This window comes from Vipera berus (genome assembly GCF_964194415.1).
Source record: "Vipera berus genome assembly, chromosome: 4".
NCBI classification, from domain to species: domain Eukaryota; kingdom Metazoa; phylum Chordata; class Lepidosauria; order Squamata; family Viperidae; genus Vipera; species Vipera berus.
The window spans coordinates 92,716,465-92,740,184 of NC_138206.1; the positions used below are offsets into that span (position 1 = coordinate 92,716,465).

At 36.6% G+C, this 23,720-nt stretch overlaps 1 protein-coding gene across 1 annotated transcript in view; it reads right to left on the minus strand.

Annotated features, from left to right (window-relative positions):
• Nucleotides 1-23,720, minus strand: part of MCF2L (MCF.2 cell line derived transforming sequence like) — a 78,097-nt gene that overhangs the window by 37,047 nt on the left and 17,330 nt on the right. Inside the window, exons 2-4 of the mRNA XM_081326604.1 lie at nucleotides 11,307-11,390; nucleotides 8,435-8,549; nucleotides 5,885-5,975 (exon numbers count right to left, since the gene is read on the minus strand). Coding sequence (XP_081182730.1) covers nucleotides 5,885-5,975; nucleotides 8,435-8,549; nucleotides 11,307-11,390 — 290 coding nt within the window. The remainder of the gene's footprint in view (nucleotides 1-5,884; nucleotides 5,976-8,434; nucleotides 8,550-11,306; nucleotides 11,391-23,720) is intronic.

The window sequence follows — 23,720 nt, forward strand, 5'->3', positions numbered from 1 at the left end:
ATGTACTGCCTAAACTGAGCCAGTATATTATCTAATTGATATATTTATACTGAACAAAAAAAACTGTGACTCTTTGAAATAACTTATAAATAATAATGTGATTGTGTACTTGAAAAATGCATAATCATTTTTTCCTATGTGTCATCTTTTACTTAAGAATGGGCATTTTATAGATAATAACATGTTGCTTGCCACAAGCTAAGCTATATATATAGTTCCATCCATCTCTGCCTTCAAAGATTCTTAGTCTGACAAACAATCACACATACTTTTTTCCTCAATGGAATTTTTATTATAGGCAAAAAAAACCAAACCCCAAACAAACCAGATTTTAGGCACATTTGGAAACAAATAAACAAAAAAGCTACTTTCTCTGTTTAATAAAACAGGTTAATCTTACAGAATCATCCCTACAGTTGGATCCTTTGGTTGTAATCAGAAAACAGAGATGCTTTATTATATTTTAGATAAGGTGTGTGGCATTTGAGATATGTGTTCCTATGTTGGTTTTCTGTGAGGAACTGAAAAGAGTAACAAAACCTGAATGGAAAAAATACAATAGAAGAAAGTGATTTTATGACTCATTGTAGACTCAAGAAGAGATTTCTCCATTAAGTTGCAATTTTATTTAGGTTTCAATAAAATTTTATTTCATATTAGTTCAAGAAATCCAGACATTCTGAGAAACAATATATTTTCAATAGACATTATGTAGAAGTCATTACACTTTAAACTCTGAAAGCTTCAGAATTTATTTTCTATTTCTACTTCTATAAAGAATTTGGAGCGGAGAAATGATTTCTGGAATATAGGTAAAACTGCATGCTATACTTCACTGACATGCCCTGGAACTTGTCACATTGTCTACAAGCTAATGAGCTGAAGATTCTGAAATGAATAAACTTGTCACCTGGAAGGATATGTAATGGTTTTCAAGGCCCTACATGGCATGGGTCCGGAGTACCTTAGGGATCACCTGCTGCCGGCGTCAACTTCCCTCCGCCCTGTGCGTTCCCACAGAGAGGGCCTCCTCAGGGTGCCACCGGTCAGAGAATGTCGTCTGGTGGCCCCCAGGGGGAGGTCCTTCTCTGTGGGCGCCCCGGATTTATGGAATCGTTTGCCGGTTGAGCTCCGGATGGCGCCCGACCTTCACTCCTTCCGACGTGATCTGAAGACTTATTTGTTCGAACAAGCCGGCCTGGCCTGATGGGGGATGGGTTTGGATTTTATTGTTGTTTTAAGTGTATTTTATCCTATTGCTGTAACTTGGGCATCTCGTTTAATTCTTTCTTAACTTTTGTATTTTTGTACTTTTATATGTTTGCCCTGTTCACTGCCCTGAGTCCTTCGGGAGAAGGGCGGTATACAAATAAAATAATAATAATAATAATAATAATAATAATAATAATAATAATAATAATAATAATAATAATAATTATTATTATTATTATTATTATTATTATTATTTTGTTTCCATTTTCTCCACAGCTAGCTCTTTCGGGTTGATCAAGCTATGCTTCCTCAAGTGGTTACCTCACCATAATCAATCTGTTCTCCCCTAAAGCTTTAGATGCCAATGAACAACCATGGTATCCTGCTGCGGCGTCTCAGGGGGTTGGGAGTGGGAGGCACCGTTTTACGGTGGTTCTCCTCCTACCTCCAGGGCCGCTCGCAGTCGGTGTTGACGGGAGGGCAGAGATCCGCCCCGAGGCCTCTCATTTGTGGAGTCCCTCAGGGGTCGGTTCTCTCGCCTCTCCTGTTCAACATCTATATGAAGCCGCTGGGCGAGATCATTCGTGGCTTCGGGGTGGGGTATCACCAGTACGCTGATGATACCCAACTTTTTCTTTCCACCCCGAACCAACCCAGCGATGCCCTCTCTGTGATGTCCCGGTGCCTGGAGGCGGTTCAGGTCTGGATGGGGAGAAACAGGCTTCGTCTCAATCCCGCCAAGACTGAGTGGCTGTGCATATCGGCATCTCGGGTTAACCAAGTTATTCCACCTCTAACGATGGGGGGTGAGGTGTTACCCCCCGTTGATAGGGCTCGCAACTTGGGCGTCCTCCTGGACTCACGGCTCAATTTTGAAGATCACATAGGAGCCGTGACCAGGGGGGCTTTTGCACAGGTTCGCCTGGTGCGCCAGTTGCGTCCCTATCTGGACCGAGATGCCCTACGCACAGTTACTCATGCGCTTGTGACCTCCCGTTTGGACTACTGTAACGCTCTCTACATGGGGCTGCCCTTGAAGACCACTCGGAGGCTTCAACTGGTGCAGAATGCGGCCGCGCGAGTTGTAATGGGGGTCTCCCGATACTCCCATGTAACACCTCTACTCCGCGAGCTGCATTGGCTTCCGGTTGCCCTCCGGGTGAAATTCAAGGTGCTGGTTATCACCTATAAAGCCCTACATGGCCTGGGTCCGGGGTATTTGAGGGAACACCTGCTGCCGTCATCAAACGCCCTTCGCCCAGTGCGCTCCCACAGGGAGGGTCTGCTCAGGGTCCCGCCGGTAAGAGATTGCCGGCGGGTGACACCCAGGGATAGGGCCTTCTCAGTGGGGGCGCCTGCCCTCTGGAACCAGCTGCCGGTGGAGCTGAGGACTGCTCCCGACCTCCGATCATTCCGCCGGGGCCTGAAGACCTGGCTCTTCGAGCTCTCGGGCCCAGACTGAGAAGAAATTTTAATTTAGGGTTCTTTTTAATCGACTACAGGGTCAATTTAATATTTTTTAATTTGGTTCTTAATTTTTGTATTTTGGATTTTTAATTCCCTGTAAACCGCCCTGAGTCCTCAGGGAATAGGGCGGTATATAAATATAACTAAATAAATAAATAAATAAATAAATAAACAATAGCTTACTTTTTACAGACAGCTCAAAACCAGTTTTTTAAAGTAGTTCCCAACCATTGTGAGTCTTAAAAAAACAACAAGAACACTAAAAGACAAACAAATCACCAAGTTCACAAATGCCAGCTTAAAACTGGGTGTGGGACCTGGAACACACCAGCTCTACAGAATCATCTGTACTGAAAAAGAATCAGAAAGTAAAAAAATGGAGAAAATTCTCCTGCTATCCTGCTAGGAAATACATTTCTGAAATGCCATGGAACTAAACACCTTTCAGACAGAGCATTGTAGAGGACATAAAGGAAACACAGGCAGTGTCAGATCACAATGAATATTTAGCCACAGGAACTATTCAGAAACAAGTCTACCTGACTAGGTGGTATTGCTATAAAATTAGCTCCAACTTTCCTATCCTTATTCTTTTTCCAAGAGTGTCTTTGGTTGACATCAGTTTGTCCCCCAGAATATTTTTTTTTAATTTTGGAAAATCAAAAGGACCATAAAGCTGGAGAAGCTTGGAGAAAATGCAGAAATTAAAAACATATATTTAAAAAAATCCAAAACTTTAGATGTGTTACAAACTAGTTTATAAGATGATAATCCAAATACAGTAAGGTTTTCACCTTGGGAAAAATTCTGTATCAGAACAAGGCCAGAGGCAATAGATCTGAATTGTTTCATTTTCTATATTTGTCTCATACTTTGAAGACAGTACTTATTATTGAACAATCCTTGATAATATAACCCCTTACTGTACGCTGCCCAGAGTTGTTCAAAACATTTATGTTTATAGTCTGCAGATCAGAAATGTGTGACAGGTTCACTTTTCCTCCCCTTTTTCCATACCACTTCCTTTCTCCTTTTTCCGATTGAAATAATGATGTATGCTATGCCAGATGAATCAGACAAACTATTAGCACACATCAAGAATTATTCAAAACCATAATTTAAATGACAATGGGTTGGTCTTTCATAGTTTGTACTAATCATAATGTCCTTACCGCAGGTAACTCAAATGGCTGTAAGCATAGATTAGAATAGGGTAATTTGGTCACAAAGAATGATATTGAACGTAACTTTATTCTGGTCACATCCTAATTCAGTGATGGCAAACCTTTTAGACACCAAGTGCCCCCAAACCAACCTGCCTGCCTTCACTCCACCCCTGCCCACTCCTTCCCCGCTCCACCCATCCTGCCCGCAGGACCACCTACCGCCTCCACAGCTCTCCACAGATCGCCCAGATGGCCCTGTAGTGCCAGGGCAGCCATGCCTTCTGCCTGCACCCCGCAGCATCATCTGCACGCAATGAGGTGCGAGGGCAGAGTCTTGTCCCTGCTGCCCGGCTGCCATGTCCTTGGCGACTCTCCTATGGGGGGTGAGGAGGGGGCCATGGGGGGAGGCGGGGCTGGGACAACAGCATGCCTGCCCACATAAAGGGCTCTGCGTGCCACCTCTGGCACACATGGCATAGGTACACCACCACTGCCCTAATTGCTACAGTATAAAATGAAATTAATAAGGGATATTGTCCATTGATTATAGTTAAAAAGTGGAAAACACTTTTTAACTATATCCAAACAGGGATGAACAGTTATTAATTTGTGGTATAAAAACTGTTCATCCCTGCAAACCTCAAAGATGAGGCAAGCATGTCAACCCACAATCAATTAACTAATCTCCCAGGACAGCAACTATCTTGTTGGCTAATTATAGCAAAGCTCATGTCAAGGAGAAAGCTGATGGACCCAACTGCTCAACAGAAGAGAGAGAATCATGCCCTCAACTTTCTATTTGTCGCCTTTCCCCCCCATTAAAGGACCAATACTTATTGCAAGTTGGAAAATTGAGATGTGGAATATACTTGAACTAGGCCAAACATTGCTAGACTTGGAAATGTTAATGTTATCAACTTAAAAAAAAATCCTTTGTGAGATTCTAATCAAAAATAACTTTATAACTAACTCCAGTGTTCTTGTGCCATAGAAATATTAAAAATCCTGATTTTGAAAATGGGCAGTATTTTCTGGAGATTATTCCTTAAATCTTCAAATTTCTGAACCCTGCCCTTATTATTGCCTTTAAGTAAACAATTAATAGCTCTAGATTTAATATTTTTCTGTATGTAATTATGAGATATAATTTCCCTTAAATGGAAAACTTAACAACTCAAAATTTTTACTATATAGATGATGTGGCTGTTTAAAAGAGAAGAAGATGCTTATCTCTAATCCATTGAAAGTGTAAAATTGAGGTAACAGTCAGTAATTTTATCTTTCATTCTCATTTTCCAGAAATAACCAATCAAACCGTGTATAAATGCATACTGATTTGCATATCTCATTTTAATATAGTATTTTTCAGTACTAATGAGGCCTCCCTCCAAACTAACCACAAACACAAAAACAAAGAAAAAAAACATATATCTATAGCACAGTACTAGAAGACTGTTTTACATTATAGAAGCATAAATGAAGTATCAGTTTTAGTGATAATTGGAAGAATTGCTTATAAATTCTATCAATTTCTTTTTATATTCCTCATTATAAACAAAATCATACACAATTTTTTGTTAGTGAATACAACACACATCTTAAAATGTTTTTAAGTTTCAACTCTGTTAAGTAGTTTATCATGGACAGATATTTGATTAAAAGCAAGTCCCTGGAATCAATAAAAACAGAATATCAGTAAAGGTTCCGTAATTTGTATATACTTTTACAATATATACTTTTACAATCAACTAAGATACAATATTGATAAATATTGATATAAAAATATTAGATTTACTGAATCTCTCGATATAATGCAGCAGCTTCTACAAACTTCAAATTTTATTAAAGCCGTTTTTATATTACTACAGATTATTTCTGCTTCTCAAATAAACAACATTTATTTTAAAAGCAGATAATTTTATAAAGTTTCTAGATTAAAAAAAATAGTATCCAGGTACTTTGGAAAACAAACATGTTACTCAATGAAATTCACACAGATTTGTCAAGGGGAAAAAAGCATTAGCTGCACAGCAACTCACTGCAATTCGCATTATAGAGGCGTGCACCGATGTCCATTTGTCTTGCCTGCGGTCTATGACAAGGATAAATCCAATTCCAGCATCCTGTGAACTGAGTTGGAGAGGGAGGAGGAGGAGGAGGAGGAAAGAGAAAAGAAGTTATTCGCCAGATCTTACAGCAACAATGCCCTATAGAGCAGCTGATTAAACTACGTATGTTAATTAATTACAAAAATAGAGTTAATCCTCATTAAAAACAGACTCAACAAACATTACATGCAACTTCAGCTGCTAAAAACATTCATTATCCTTCTTCCTGAAGACCAGGTCTTTATTAATCTGGTATACTACTTTATACACAATTATCTCTTTTTTTAACTCACTGTTTCCTTGTACAGTGACAATCTATCCTTTAAAGAATGATCGATAATGTCCACTCCAGAATAAAAACCATTTTCCTTAAGTGATTTTTGTCGCTAATATGTAATTTTATATAGAGAGTAATGTAACTTTCATATTATGAAATACAAGTTCCTAGGTTTTCTATCCCGATTCTGTCTAAGAAATCTGGCATTGCTAGCCCCAATCTTTAAAGGATCATGTGAACAAAAACAGGAAACTGAGATATGAAGGAAGCTCCATGACAGCCTACAGGTGAGAGGTACTGAGAGGGAAGAGACAACAAAAGAGCCTTGGTGGAGCAGTGGGCTAATGCCTCCTTAAGTAACACCAGCTGCCTGCAATTAGTGCAGGTTCGCATCCCACCAGGCTCAAGGTTGACTCAGCCTTCCATCCTTCCGAGGTAGGTAAAATGAGGACCCAGATTGTTGGGGGCAATAAGCTGACTTTGTAATAATGCCACTTGGGGGTGGGGGCGAAAGCCCTAATAAGCAGGCATATACATAGAATGAAGGCTATTGCTAAGCACATTGATTTGTGCTTCTTAGATTGTAAGCCGCCCTGAGTCTTCGGAGAAGGGCGGGATATAAATGGGATTAAAAAAAAACAAGATCTTTCCTTCTTTTGCTCTGATCAGCTGCATGTGAAGCAATTGGAGAGTTCAAAGATACCCACTCTTGTTTTCTACTTGACAATACAAACCCATCATGTAATGTCAAAAATTGATTGCCAACCAGTTGCAATATAATAGAAGTGGCAGGCAAGCATAAACCAAATTGACTTGAATGTCTAATTATTGTGTATGCTGAGGAGATTGTGTTTGAAAAAAAAGTTGCAATGTTTTTTTCTTTATTGGAAAAAGGAACTATGTTACTGAAACAGAATCTCAGTGACAAAGAAGAGACATACCGCCACTTACTTGAGGGATAGGGAGTTTTTGCTCTTACCAAGTCCCTCATAAACAAATACAAATTTTCAAAATATAGGAAAATGAAAAATGTTTAAAGATTTTTTAAAAAAAATTTCAATTCATATCATGATTGTGAGTCTCATGCTGTGCCCAATCTGAACTGACTGAAATTGGCATCACGGATAGGAACAGACTTTAAAAGAAACATTTCTAGCTACAGGAATTGTGTCATTTTTAAAGATTGATACGGCTCTGCATGCAGCTTTCTGAACAACCAGATAAAACTAAGAGTATTGCTAAAAAAATATTATTCAAATACTTCAGTACCAAACACTGAAGTAAGACAAAGGCACTTTCACCATTTGCATGTCATTGTTCTGGCAAAACCAGATCTCGTATCCTGAGCTCTGAGTAAACACCTTATTTAACCAAATCTTTAAAAACTGCTTAAATCTGCTTTTTTTCTTTTGCTTTTAGTTATCTATTTAAGTTAAGGTCCAATGAATAAAAAGTACGTCATGTGAGCAAATATATAGAAGTATTTAAATGTGCTACATCTCTACTCTCATCTTAGCAGTACAATCTCCTAACTCATTTCTTCTTGCAACTTATTGAGGCTTATTCTCAGGTAAATGGTACCTAATGGCACAGAATGCAATTTGGAGATGGAAAAGGAAATCACTTAAACACTACATTAGTTTGAGAAAAGGACAATTTGCATTATTTCTGATAGGAAGGACTGGATTCAAACAATGTTTAAATTATCTGTTTTTGAAAAGGAAATTTTATCTAATCAAAAATGGCACAATATATTTTCTTCAGGAACAGATTTCATGACCTTATCATATCTTATTCTCCTTAATTTAGATTTAGAGGTGTTTATGTATTGTTTAATATTTGAAAGTGTGATATGTGTAGAAAGTTTGTAATACCTTTTTGGTCAAGTTATTATTATTATTATTTGGAGTTTAGCTTGTTTCTTTTGTTGGTTGGAAAATTTTCTTTGTTTCTTCTTTATTGTTCTGGTTAAAAATGTTAAAACAAACGAACAAATCAAACTCCCACTTCCAGTTTCTTTCAAATAATAATATGCCCTGTTTTACATTAACAGTGTTCTGTCATTGTCTTCCCTCCATTAAAAACTCCCTCTGTCCTAGATTTCCTAGCCAAAAATGTTACAAGAGTGTGCATTCTATGAATCAAAAATTTGGGAAGACTTCAGTAGGTTGTACAGATTGTTCAATTGTAGCTGAGAATTTTACCTGGGAATATTAGTGAGGTATGTCAAAACACTCTGAAACTCCTTTTCTGGAATTTCACTAAACATAGAGAATTCAGGAAAAGTGATGACAGGACAGCCATCTCTTCCTCGCCCACCTAGAAAGACAAAAGAATTTCATTCCCAAAATAAATCTTACCATGTTATTTAAAAGGACTAATATGAAACCAGATGAACTGATCTTTACTGATTGTTTGTAGTGACAACCTCATCCATGGGGATCAAGATCAAAACCAGTGTTGTAGATACAAAATGAAGACCAAGACACAAGTTATATAACTGATTTTTGGCAAAATTAGAGTAGTTTTGCCTCACTGCCCAAAAAGTTCACTTCAAAAGAGAAATGTTGCCTTTGCTTATGGATTTGATTTGTACAAGATACTTGACAGAATACTGTATAGTTTGAAAACACTGTATACCAATTCAGATCAGGCTGTATATCTGTACTGAATGAAAGTGGAATATTATAAAGTAGGAGGACAATATGTGTCACTCCAATATCAGTATTTGCATATCTCTGGCTTGCTACATTTTTTTTTACTCCTGTTGGGTTAGGAGAGAAACAGAAGATATAAAAAGCGTTTTATCTTTAAAATGCACATCTTTGAGCTTTGTAAGGCAAAGACCTTTTTAATGGTTCAAACTTTACAAATCTTAGATTTTAATTGGTTTTAGCTTTCAGTATTTCCTTTCAATTCAGGCTTCTTTTGAAATTTATCATTTTTAGATTCTTTTTATTACTGAGATCATGTTCAACTTGTTTTAGCAATGCAACAAGCTTTAGTTAGTAAGTATAGTTGATACATACATTCCACTAAAACAGCCACCATAACAAGTTGCACCTCAACATCTTCCCTAGATTTTCTGGATGCTTTTATCCTACTTCTATACTTCTGATTTTTCATGAAGGGGGAGCACACAAAAGGAAGTTTAAAAGCAGAAAAATGTCTTGTGAAAGGGCTCTGAAGGACTGCTTAAGAAAGACCTGTAGCTCAAAGTTTAATCTGGTGGCAAAATACTCAGCTGTGAAATACTGTTGAAATCAAAAACAGAGAAATCAATAGAAAGAAAAGAACCATCAAGTGCACTAGAGAAGAGCACAACAAAAGTAGTACCGACTGAAAACAAAAAAAAAAGAACTTTAAAAGGAAAGGGAAATAAGAAAAGTCTTCTGAAGATAAGACCAGGTGTTAAAGTAAGCATAGTTGGGCCTAAGAAAAGGCAAGTGGAGTTCCTTTCAACATTAAACTTTATAGGGACAAAGGAACAGCATTATTGCCAAATTTGATAGTACCTTAGATAATAAATGGGATAAATATATCCATAAAAGAGCCTTGGTGGAGCAGTGGGCTAATGCCTCCTTAAGTAACACCAGCTGCCTGCAATCAGTGCAGGTTAGAGTCCCACCAGGCTCAAGGTTGACTCAGCCTTCCATCCTTCCGAGGTAGGTAAAATGAGGACCCAGATTGTTGGGGGCAATTAAGCTGACTTTGTAATAATGCCACTTGGGTGTGTGTGTGAAAGCCCTGATAAGCAGGCATATACATAGAATGAAGGCTACTGCTAAGCTTGTAAGCCGCCCTGAGTCTTCGGAGAAGGGCAGGATACAAATGGAATTAAAATAAAAAATAAAAAAATAATTAAAGGCATGCAGAGTAAACAAACAAGAGAAAGATGGAAAAAAGACATAGAAGGATATTATGGCCCGATGAACAGTGAAGGTGGGTTATAGCCCCACAGGACCCCAGCAAAACCAGGATGAGATAATGCAAGCATCCCGTTCTTTTTGATCTCTCAGCAGCTTTCATGGTATCCTTCTGGACTGATTACAGGGTTTGGGAATGGGAAGCACAGTATTGTACTAGTTCTGCTTTTTTCTTGGTCAATGCCACTCAGTATTGACAAGAACAAAGAGGTCCAGCCCAAACCTCTCATTTGTGAGGTGTCTCAGGTTTCAATACTCTTCCCATTCCTGTTCAACCGGATGTCTCTGGGTAAGATAATCCATGGGTTAGGCATCATCAGTATGTTGATATTGTGTGTGTTGACCTTCAAATAACTTTTCGATTCCTGATGACTGCCTGGACTAGTTGCTACATTTTTCTTGGCAAGATTTTTCAGAAATTGTTTGTCATTGGAAACTAGGACTGAGATAGACTGACTGGTTCAGGGTCATCAGCTTGGCTTCATGCCTAAGGCAGGACTGGAACTTATGATCTCTTGATTTTCATAAGGGAAAGAACTCCTTTAACCCTCATAAGACAAAGTGGCTATATATGCATCGTACTTCTGGTACCAAAGATTCTCTATCTAAATGAGGTGGCAGTTTGAGGGTCCTTGTGGACTCAAAGCACTTTCCTGTTTTCTAGCCAGGAAGGTTGAGAAATAAGTTAAATTCCTCATATTTAGGATGTTCAGGTTGGGAAGGATGGCATATAATAAAAGGACTTCAGAATGTCACTTTGTGAGGCTATAATCTTTAATTCCCACACCAACGCTAACATCTAGAAGAATATTAATTTCTGTGAAAAGATCATTTTGGAAATTTCATTGATCAGATTTCATTTCATTTCATTTCATTTATTATATTTGTATACCGCCCTTCTCCCGAAGGACTCAGGGCGGTGAACAGGGCACATAAAAAATACAGAATACAAGAATTAAAAAAGAATTAAATAAGAGCCCGAGCTAAAAACAGTAGAATAATATTAAAAATCCCCAATAAAAACCCACTATTTCAGTCTTGACATTTTAATACATTTTATCAAAGGAATTAAACAAATAGGATGATTACTAGGAAAAGAGATGAACTTACACATACTGATTAGTAGAAAGTCCAGCAGAATTTTTCTTACCTGAAAGATATGCAAACTTTTTTCTTAACTCATCTTCAATATCTTCAGCACAGAGGGGAACAATATCCTGATGCATGATTTCATCTGAAACCAAACATACCCACAAAATCAAATTACATGGAAAACATTTGGTTCACATTTACATCTTTGTTTACTAAAAGCACTTTATGATTTCACAACTGTACTTAATGTCAGTTTAAATCCTTTTATACAATCAAAGATATATATAGGACTAAAATTGGCAGTGTTAAAATCTAACTATCAGCAGCATAAAGCAATGCCACAGTATTGTAAGGAATCTAATGCTCAGGTGTTAGGATCAGAAGCTGGCAATAGTGTTCTAAAATGAGATGTCATAAAATCATGGAACACAAGTTGAAAGATGAGTTCCATAAGCAAAATGATTATTCTTACACAAAAGAGCCTCTCATCTTCCTTAAAGTACTTACAAAGCAAAACACTCAGTCATTAAATGTGTTTTAGTTAGCAAGAAGACTCTTGAAATAAGGAAAATATGATAATTTATATACACTAATGCTATCCAAGCACATTTATGTGTACATGACACTATCATGTTCCTATCAAGTGTTACGTCAGAAGTTAAATTAAAACAAATTTATATTTGTATGTTCAACTGTTTAAGCTAGTTTTATATCTAAATTATTTCCATGCATTTGTTTTTCTTTCCCTTCTCTATTAATTAAAGCGGTTCCATTTTAAACTATCTAGAAGAGATAGCTGGAAAAGTTGCTCCAACCTATTGCTTCTAGGTCTAAAATTAATGGACAAAAATAAAAATAGCAAGTCTGGAACAGACCTAAAAAGCAAAAAAACCCTTAATTGCAGTCATTTGTGTAGGAGTTTCTAAAAAAAATGTTTGCCCCATCTTCTCTAGCCACTTTTAAAGTGATTAAATAACTCAGAAGAATTTATGGTGGCCAAATTCAATATATTTCATGTGATCACCTTTTGCAATCTTCTTTTTTTTAATAAGAGTTTTTATTGAATTTTATAGGGTTAGGAAGGGGATATAACCAGGGTAAGGATCAGGATTTGGGATGGGGTTAGGATCGAGATTGGGGTAGAAATGGGGTTGGGAACAACATTGGGGTTGCCCCCCAATAAGATTTTCAAGCTTTAGCACAGACTATTGTCTGGGTACATATGTTCAATTAACGCTAATTAATATAACAGTAAATAGCTATAATATATATGCTAAACAATAATCATAAATGGTATCAATTAGTCAATACATATCATTCTTCTTACTAATATATATTCAAAAAAACATATCATGTTCATTTCTTGCTAGTTTGTTTTCCTAACCATTGGTAAAATTTATCCCATGTTTTAAAATAAATTGAATCCTCTTTCTCTTTAATCTCTAAGGTTAATCTGTCCATTTTTGCACACTCTAAAATTTTGATTAAAACCTCCTCAGTTGGTAGGTTTTCATTTTTCCAGTATTGGGCAAATGCTATTCTCACTGCTGTCAATACATGTAATATTAGATACACAGTCAGAACTTTTTCACTTTAGGGCATACCCACCAGATATGGTAGTAGGTACCTGACCTTTGTTTACATTTCGAGCAATTATTTGAAGTATTTTTAAACATTTTAGCTAATCTTACTGGTGTCATATGCCATTTATAAAACATTTTATACAAATCTTCTTTATATGAAACTGCTTTAGTCAATTTAATACTTCTATCCCATAATTTTTGCCAGTCTTCCAAATCTATAGAATATCCAAAGTTTTTTGCCCATGTTATCATTGTATCTTTTACTTGTTCTTCTTTCATCTTCAAGTTTAGTAGAAATCTATAAAGTTTCTTAATCAGGTTTTCATCTGTTTTTAATAATACTTGATCAAATTCTGTCTGTTCTTTATAAAATCCCATTGTCTTTGCATCTTTTCTGTATCGTTTGAATTTGTAAATATGGCCACCATGCTAAGTCAATACCTTGTCGATGTAAGTCCTGTCTGTCTTTCAATTTTCCTTCCTTATCTAGAATATCTTTGTAGGTAACGACTTTGTCATAGTTAATTAAGTTTGGGTAAGCAAAAGCTTCCATTGTTGGAAGCCACTCAGGTAGTTTAATATAGATTTTCTGCTTTATTCTTTTCCATTCTGAAAGAAGTACATTCCTTATAAAGTGATTTTGAAAATATCTATGTATTTTACTTTTCTTGTACCGTAGAAAGGCATACCAACCAATTTGAAGGTCATGCCTCTCTAGGTACAATAGTCTTTTATTTCTCAACATAATCCATTCTTTAAGCCATGGTAAAATGGCTGCTTGATAATATAGTCTCCAGTCCAGGTGTCCAAATCCTCCACTATTTTTAGCTTCTTGTAACATTTTTACTTTAATTCATGCTTTCTTCCCTTGCCAGATAAATCTCAATATTCCCTTGCCAGATAAATCTCAATATTAGGTCTTCAAAGAAGACCTTTCCCAATTTTACAGGATCGTTTGAAATAGGAAGAGTACTTTCGGTAAAATATTCATTTTAACTGTAGCTATTCTTAACAGCAACAGTTGAAGATTTTTCCACTTTTCCAAGTCCAGTTTTATTTGTTTCAACAATCTTTCATAGTTATCTCCTTTTAATGTTATACATCTTATTGTTAGGTGGATTCCTAGATACTTAACGTTTTTAGTTATTTGTAGGTTTGTCTTTTTTGTAAGTTGAGTTTTCTGTTTGTCTGTTAGGTTTTTTGTTAATACTTTTAGTCTTATCTCTATTTATTTTCAAACCTGCCAGTTCTCCAAACTTTTCTATTTTCTCCAACAGTTCAGTAGCTGTTTAAGTGGCTCCTCCAAAATAAAAACCAAGTCATCTGCAAAGGCTTGTAATTTATATTTTTATTCTTTTATCTCCAATCCTTTAATTTCTATGTCTTGTCTAATATTTCTGGTCAATACTTCCAATGTTAATATAAATAAAAGTGGGGATAATGGGACATCCCTGCCTTGTACCTTTTTTGATATCAAAGTTTTCTGTATGGTCTCCGTTTAGGATTATTCTAGCCATTTGTTTATGGTAAATTGCTTGAATTGAATTTATAAAGTTTTCCCCAAAATCCATTTCCATCAACAGTTGAAACATAAATTGCCAGTTTAAATTGTCAATATTAATGCCATCTGTTTCCCTGAATGATTTTCATAGTACTCTAAGAAATCCAAAATCATTCTTAAGTTGTTTTTTATCTCTCTTTTAGGTAAAAAGCCATTTTGATCTGTATGTATGAATTCAGTCGGGAATTTCTTAATTCTTTCTGCCATTATCGAAGCAAAAATTTTATAGTCCACATTTAATAACAATATTGGTCTATAGTTTTTTATATATGTCAGATCAGTATATTCTTTAGGTATCAAAGTAATATTAGCTTCAGTCCACGACTTTGGTATTTTAGTCTCCAAAAGGATTTCATTACACAGTTTTTTCAACCTTGGACCTAATACATCTTGTAATGCTACGTAAAATTCTGCAGAAAGTCCATCTGGTCCCAGAGTCTTATCTTTCTTTTGTCTTTTTATGGCTTTAGTAATCTCCATCATTGATATTTTCCCATTTAATATATTTCTGATATTCTCCGGGATTTTTGGCAAGTCTGATTCTGTATTTTCTCTTGGGGAACTTCCTCTGCCTTACAGAGTGCCTCATGGTAGTCTTTAATGATTTTTCTCATTGCAACATTGTGGAACTGTAATTCTCCTTTTGAATCTTGTAGCTTATTTATCAATCTTTTTTCTTTTTCTTTCTTCAGTCTATATGCTAGCCATCTTCCCGGCTTATTGGCATTTTCAAAAAAGTTCTGTTTAGACTGTTTAATCTGTTGTGCCATTATGTCCATCTCAGCCAGGTTTAGTTTATGCTTTATTATCTCCATTTGTTTCTTGAGGATTTTCTTTTGTGGGTCTATTTGTAACTCTAATTCCATTTTTTAAAGTTCTCTCAGCTTCAACTGTAATCGTTTCTTTTCCTTATTCTTTTTAGAGGTGTAAGTTACAGCCAACCCTCTCAAATATGCTTTAGCCGTATCCCATACATTTTGGAGTGATGTTTCTTCTTTCTTATTTTTTTAAATCCATTTCCTTTGTTGCTAGTTGTAAAAATTCTTTTTCTTTCAATACAGATTTATTCAGATGTTTGGTCTGCCCAAACATTAGTTTCTATCTCCATCTCTTGTATTACCATTTTCAAGTCAAAAGATGTCCATATCACATCAATTCTAGACCATGATTTATGCCTATTTGAATAGAATGTATATTGTGGTTTTTCTGGATTTCTCTCTCTCCATACGTCTTGAATACACAATTCTTCTTGCATTTTTGAAAATGCTTTAGGTAGTATGTTTCCTCCTTTTCTTCTTTGTTTATGGCTTTTGTAGTCCAGAGTCGCATCTACTATTGCATTAAAGTCTCCCATTATACAAAGATTTGGGTAATTTAGCTCCAATATTTTCTTGTGCAGTTGTTGGTAGAATCGTTCTTGCTTATCATTAGGCACATATATTGCTACCAACAATATCTGTTTTTGATCCATCATGATTTCCACCATTAATATTCTCCCCTCTTCATCTGCATAAATTAGTTTGGGATTCATCTTTTATTTAATATAAACGGCTATTCCCCTTTTCTTTTGAGATGTGGTTGTTCGGTTGTTCTAAGATTTTAAAGTGTTGTCTCTTAATATGTGTCTCTTGGAGGCAAATTATATCCATTTTTAATTTCTGTAGTCTTGTAAAAAAAATTCATCCTTTTAAAGGAGAGTTTGGTCCATTTATATTTATTGATAAAATTCCAATCTCCTCCATAATTTTCAATTATATCTAGGTCTCAGTCTTCTAGTCGATCTAATCTGTCTCTGGTCTCTTGGTCTTGCACCTTCTTCTAAGCATGTGTTTTTATCTTCTTTCTCCTCTGTTTGTTTGGCCGCTCCTTCAGCTACCATTTCCTCTTGTTTCTTGGGTTCAGAATCACCTTTCTCAAAGAATGTTCCGTGAGTGTCAAAAAATTCCAATGCTTTAAGCGGTCTATATCTTTTCGTATCCCAATAGATTAGGATCCCTTCTGAGATCAACCATCTAAAATTGACTCCTTTTTCAACCAATTTCCTGGTTAAGAACTAATAATCTCTTCGAGCCTCTCTTACCCTTCTAGGAATTTGTTTGAGCACAACTACTTCTTTGCTTTTGTATTTTAATGGCTGATCTCTTACTTTTCTCAAAATCTTGTCTCTTATGGATCTTTTAAGAAATCTAACATGGACTTCTCTAGGCACTTTATTTCTTCTAGCATAGTTTGAGTTAACTGTTAATCCAATTCTCCTTCCATTTGGGTCTTCCCCATTCCTAGAACATCTGCAAGTAAGTCGGTTATCAGGTCTAGGAGGTCCTCTTCCTTATCTTCTATTAAATTTTGAAATCTTCCAATTCTTCCTTTATTTGGACCAATTTTTCATTTTCATCTTTTAAGGATTCTAATTTCTGGTCAACTTTGACTGACTTATCTTCCATTTTTTGGATCCTTTGCTGATTATCTGTAATCATTTGTTTAAAATTTTCAATTTGAGAATCTATGTTAATAATTTTTTTATTCATTTTATCAAGATCATTTTTAAAGTCTTCATAGTTTTTTGTCAAGGATGCCGTCTGGGCTGCAATTTCCTGCAAAATGGTCTGAGTGTCTTTTTGTTGGGCATCCATTTTTTCTTGCTGCAGCACTGTCGTAATTGATTTTTGATGTACTGGACTTGCAGAGGTCAAGGCAGGGGCGGAAGATCCTTTTCACCCAAGTTCACCTTTTGCGATCTTCTGACAAGCAAAGCCAATGGGGAAGCCAGATTGACTTAACAACTGTGCCACTAATTTAATAACTACAATGATTCATATAGCAACTGTGGCAAGAAAAGTTGTAAAATGGAGCAAAATTCATTTAACAAATGTTTCACTTAACAACATAAATTATGGGCTAAATAGTGGTCGTAAGTCGAGGATTACCTATAACAGTTTGGTTCTACTCATATGCCCCTGTGAATTTGGGACACATAATCAGTGGTTTATGATGCTATGATTTTCGTGCATTATTCATTCATTCATTCAGTTTCGATAGCCACCCAATTCAACCAAGTGACCTTACAATTCTAAAATTATAAAACAATTAAAACAATGTAAAAATGTTAAAGTAATAAAAACATCCACAATAACATTTATTATTATTTTTTTCCAAGCATTTCAGCAACATAGCTAAATTTTGTACTATTATTTTCTGTGTACATTGGTTTCTGGTAAAGGCAAGTCAATGAGTTCTGGTTTGATAGAGAAAAGATTTTTAAAATATTTTAAACAGAGGATATTTTAAAAATGAAGATATTGTAGATGGCATTTATAATAAATCCTTGTACATTCAATTAGCAGTACTATGCTGTACTGCTAAAATATATCTGTAGAGCTTACTCTATTTCCATTACTGATCACCTATTCTAAGTTACCCCTTCATGGATTACTGCCTTGTCGTGGCGAAGGGGCTTGCGTAATTCAATGAAGCTATGAGCTATGCTGTGCAGGGCCACCCAAGACGGACAGGTCATAGCAGAGAGTTCTGACAAAACGTGATCCACTGGAGAAGGAAATGGCAACCCACTCCAGTATCTTTGCCATGACAACCCTATGGACAGTACCAAAAGGAAAAAAAGATATGACACTGGAAGATGAGCCCCTCAGGTCAGAAGGTGTCCAATATGCTACTGGGGAAGAGCAGAGGGCTAGTACTAGTAGCGCCAGAAAGAATGAAGTGACTGGGCCAAAGCCGAAAGGACGCTCAGCTGTGGATGTATCTGGTGGTGAAAGAAAAGTCCGATGCTGTAAAGATTTTTTCTCCATAGGAACCTGGAATGTAACATCCATGAATCAAGGAAAGCTGGATGTGGTCAAACAAGAGATGACAAGACTGAACATCGACATCTTAGGAATCAGCGAACTAAAATGGACAGGAATGGGTGAATTTAATTTAGATGACCATCCGGTATACTACTGTGGGCAAGAATCCCTCAGAAGAAATGGAGTAGCCTTCATAGTCAATAAAAGAGTAGGACAAGCAATACTGGGATAAAATCCCCAAAATCACAGAATGATCTCAGTTCGAATCCAAGGCAAACCATTCAATATCACAGTAGTCCAAGTCTATGCCCCAACCACTGGTGCTGAAGAGGATGAAATTGACCGGTTCTATGAAGCCCTACAGCACCTTATAGAACTAACACCCAAAAATGATGTCCTTATCATCATGTGGGATTGGAATGCTAAAGTAGGAAGCCAAAAGATAATTGGAATAACAGGCAAGTTTGGCTTTGGAGTACAAAATGAAGCAGGGCACAGGCCGACAGAATTTTGTCAAGAGAATACGATGATCATAGCAAACACTCTTTTCCTACAACCCAAGAGACGGCTCTACAGATGGACATCACCAGACGGTCAACACAGAAATCAGATTGACTATGTGCTCTGCATTATGTGCATTTGGTCACCTAATGAGAAGGAAGGACTCACTGGAGAAGAGCCTAATGCTGGGAAAGATTGAGGGCAAGAGAAGAAGGGGATGACAGAGAATGAGGTGGCTGGATGGAGTCACTGAAGCAGTAGGCGTGAGCCTAAATGGACTCCAGAAGATGGTAGAGGACAGGAAGGCCTGGAGGAACACTGTCCATGGGGTCGCGATGGGTTGGACATGACTTCACAGCTAACAACAACAAATTCTAAGTTAGCACCACGTATAAAATTATTTTTAAAAAACTGAAAATGCATTGCAATTAATTTCATCATATTGAAGTTTAATTCTTAGTTCTGACTAAGGATGTTGGAAATCACAGCTCAACAAATTTGACAAGTCACATTGTACTCTGTTCACGAGCTACAGACAGATTAAAACAGAGAAAGTACATTAAAACATTAAAAAGCAGAAGTACTGTATCATGAGTTTGTGGCATGACAAATCTATGGATTTAAGGGGGAGAATAAAAATGACAGGGAAATCCAATATTACAGTACATTTTTTCTGATGTAAGCAATATGTAAAACATAGTAATGTTAAAACCAGAAGATTTTCTGGCTTCAGTTTCGTTCACTGGGTGTGGTACTTTACTCTTGCTTTGGACATATTGCATGGGGAATGAAAGTCATATTAAAGAGACAGTAAGATAAGATAAGATAAGGGACGCGGTGGCTCAGTGGGTTAGAACGCTGAGCCTGTCAATCAGAAGGTCGGCAGTTTGGCGGGTCGAATCCCGAGTGCCGCGTAGCAGAGTGAGCGCCTGTTACTCGTCCCAGCTTCTGCCAACCTAGCAGTTCAAAAGCACATAAAAATGCAAGTAGAAAAATAGGGACCACTCCGGTGGGAAGGTAACAGCGTTCCGTGCGCCTTTGGCGTCCAGTCATGCCGGCCACATGACCACGGAGACGTCCTCGGACAAGCGCTGGCTCTTCGGCTTTGAAACGGAGATGAGCACCGGCCCCTAGAGTCGGAAACGACTAGCACGCATGTGCGGGGGAACCTTTACCTTTACCTTTACCTTTAAGATAAGTACAGTACAGTAACACAAATCTCACACTTTTGAACAAGAGTGCTGATAAATGTAACACCAATTAAAAAGTTTTATTACTTCACATAAACTTATCAATTAAGTACTACTGAACTTATATATCCAAAATACTAATAACAGGGCTATTTCTGTACAATTATACAGAGTAGTTTGATAATGTAAATGTGAACTATAACTATCTTATTGCAACTTCATTAAGCTACCTACAGTAGAGATGTACCATGGACAGCACCACTTCCACAATACTTATAAGGATAATATTTTCATACAGGAAACTGAACGCTCAAGTTTTTAAAGATGGATATTTATACCTATAATGAAAAAATCAGCACAACTATTGCATATATCCATGATCATCTTCAGTAGCTTTCAAGAGTGCCTATGCAGAAAGAGAGATGTTTTTCTTAACACATAATAAGAGCACAAACACATGGAAACAGAGATGTATTGGAGAAAATTGTTAATTTTGGGGGATTATCAAAAGTCCTAGGTTGATAAAATTTAACATGGTAATCAGGAAGAATGGTGAGATAATACAGAGAGCAGACACAGAGAATGATCTGATTACAATGATCTTATTGTTTCCGTAAGGGACTCAGCTATAAAAACTGTAACTCAATCCTATATAAGGAATACAGGTAGAACTTACAAGAGTTTTTTCAGTGACCATTCAAAGTTACAATGGCACTTACGACAGTTTTTCACATTTACAACCACTGCAGCAGCCCCATGGTCATGTGATTTACATTTGGATGCTTGACAACTGACTCACATTTATGATAGTTGCAGTATCCTGGGGTCATATAATCACCTTTTGTGACCTTCTGGCAAGCAAAGTCAATAGGGAATCCAGATTCACTTAACAAAAGACAATAACAGGGATGCTGAAAATGAGGTTCTATGTATGTAAAACATAACAGTAACACTAGAAGGAAACACTTTTTCCCATATATCCTTGTCAACTCTAGTTTGAGAAGCTGTCTGGCTGCAGGTAATTGCTGCTGTCCAGTGGTGGGATTCAAATATGTAAACAACCAGTTCTCTGTATGGATGCCGCTTCCGGAAGTCCATTCTGGGCTTGGGCAACAAAAAATTAGCTACCGGTTCTGCCAAAGTGGTGCATACTGGCTGAATCCCACCACTGCTGCTATCTAAATCTTGGTCTTGAAACCAAAGCTAGACAGGGTTCAAGCAAGTTATTTGAACGCAAAAAGATTAGAGCTTTGTCACTTACACAGTGTCACCCACATACTGTATATGGATCTGGTACTGCTCCTTATTAAGCAGGGACATAAAGCTTTGTCCTAATACGTTAACAGATGTTTGTCTCCTCTTCTTCTTTTGAATAACTGAAAGTATAATTCCCAGAATATTGAGTGACCTATTAGGAAGTGAATTCTAATAACTCATCAACATATTGGAAAGATATTTTATTGGGGAAGGCAGAAATTAACTACCCTTTAGTAATAATACGGATGCTCTTAAAAGTATTTATTTTTTTTAAGCTCTTAGGAATCTTTAAATTCTGTTATTAAATAAAGCAATGCAAAAAATAAATAAATAAGAAAACACCATTTCTGACAATATTTTTGGCATTCTTAACAGCAGACATATTGGACAGCCAAAGGAAAAACCTAATGATAAATGTTCTATTTTAAGTACATAAAACACATATTTGAGAATCATGTCTTGGAAGTGAAATACTGTTCAGAAAATACAAGGGAATCTTTTGTAATAGTGTACAGCATGAATCTTTCATTTTATTTAAGAATGTTCACTATATTATGACTTAAATACATAGCATTCATCATCTGCAAATGGGAACTGAAGCCCTGAGGCTCATCTTTAATTTTGTATTTCTTTGGGCTCCATCTCATCTCTACCAGCAGCTGGTCTAACTCTCAACTAAGGAGGCTGTAATTAGAAAATGATTAGATTGTTGGGATCTTTATGTGGAAAAAGACTACAAAGCATTGAATGAACTGAAGGAGCAGATGTCACTTTAGGTCTTCTTCACTTAGCATGTCCTTACAAAGCTCTCCTTAACAAAGTCAGACAGAACTGGTCAGAAACAGAGATGGAGTAAAATGACTGAAAATATTTATTAGTTTCAAAAAGAAATAGAAGGAATAGCAAAGCCACAGAAATATTCACCTCTAACTTTCCTTCTTTTTTAATCTTAGTTTTTCTTTCTCTTTTAACTTTGCTGGATGGTTTCAAATGCATCGTCATTTCAAAATATTCTATCTGAAAATTATATATAAAATTATATATCTGAAAATTATATATAAAATTATATAAGCATCGTTTTTATTGAATCAATAACTACACACTTAAAATTAATAGGTTTTAATAAATGTGTAGTGGTTATGATAAAAAAGATGGTTTTATTAAAATATTATCAATTATCAGTTGTGAAGTATGTGTATTTTTAGGTGCAGTGCAATGGCTGAGTGGTTAAGACACTGAGCTTGTCAACTGGAAAGCTGACAGCCTGGGTTTGAGACCTGAGCGCCATGTGATGTGGTGAGCTCCCATTACTCGCCCCAGGTCCTGCCAAAATAGCAGTTTGAGAGCATGCAAATGCGAGCTGATAAATAGCTACCGCTTCAGCAGGAAGATTACTGGGTTCTGTATTTTCATTCTGGACACATGATGACAGAAGTGTCTCTCTGAAAACACAGGCTCCCTTGGCTGAGAATCAGAGATGAGCATGCCCCCGTTGGGTTCCTCATGACTGGAGAGGGGACACCTTTAAACCTTTAGGTGTATTTAATTGTAATAGATGATTGATATAAAGGATTTTTTAAACCCAAAACAGGAAAAATCTCTATGAATTTAGTGAATGCAAGTAATCATGAACATATGACAGAATTTGCATTATGAAGAATTATCTCTTTGCAAACTAGAAAAGTTGAAGTGACCAATGGATAAATGCCACTGGGCATTGAGATTAATGCATAGTGTGATTTCTAGATACAACTTCTCCATAAATTGAAAATACTGTACTCAGTGAAATGATAGATTTTAACCTTCTTTAATCCTTGTAAGGTGCCCAAAGTCACCAAAAGTGAGTTGGATGGCTATATAAATTTTTGTAATGAATAATAACAATGATGCTCTAAAGCAGTGTTTCTCAACTTTGATGATTATAAGTCATCTGTACTTCAATTCTCAGAATTCTTCCGTCAGCCATGATAACTGAGAAATTCCAGGAATTAGTAGTACAGACATCTTAAAATTGCAATGATTGAGAAGCTCTGTTTTAAAAGGATCTTTCTAGTTGCTAAATGTTACCTATATAATCTATAAATTGTACATATAGCAAAATAACAAAAATATAATTATTGAGAAATTAGTAGGGATTCCTCTAATATAATTTCTTTTCAAATTTACTGAATTACAACTAAGCCCAACTACTACTACTATAATCGTGTCAAGAGCATCAAAGCACTTCTGGCTTGAAAGGATTAGCCAGTGACATCACTGTTGCCCAGGAGAAGCCCCGTTGGGGGCTCCTTTCATGTCCCTATTAAGCTCCCCACCAATACTGATACCCAGCTACCTTCCTACTCGTGGTCACCTACTTTCAAACTGCTGGCTCAGCAGGAGCTGGAGTGAATAACAGGAGTCACTCTTTCCCGCGGCAGCAACTGGGTCTCAAATGTGAGCCTGCCAATCATCAGCTCAGCATCTTAATCATGTGAGCCACACACACACTTCTACATCCCAAGTTAAGCATAAGAACAATTATTTCAGATACTGTACATCAATTACAATGTTGTAAAAAGAGATTTTGAATTG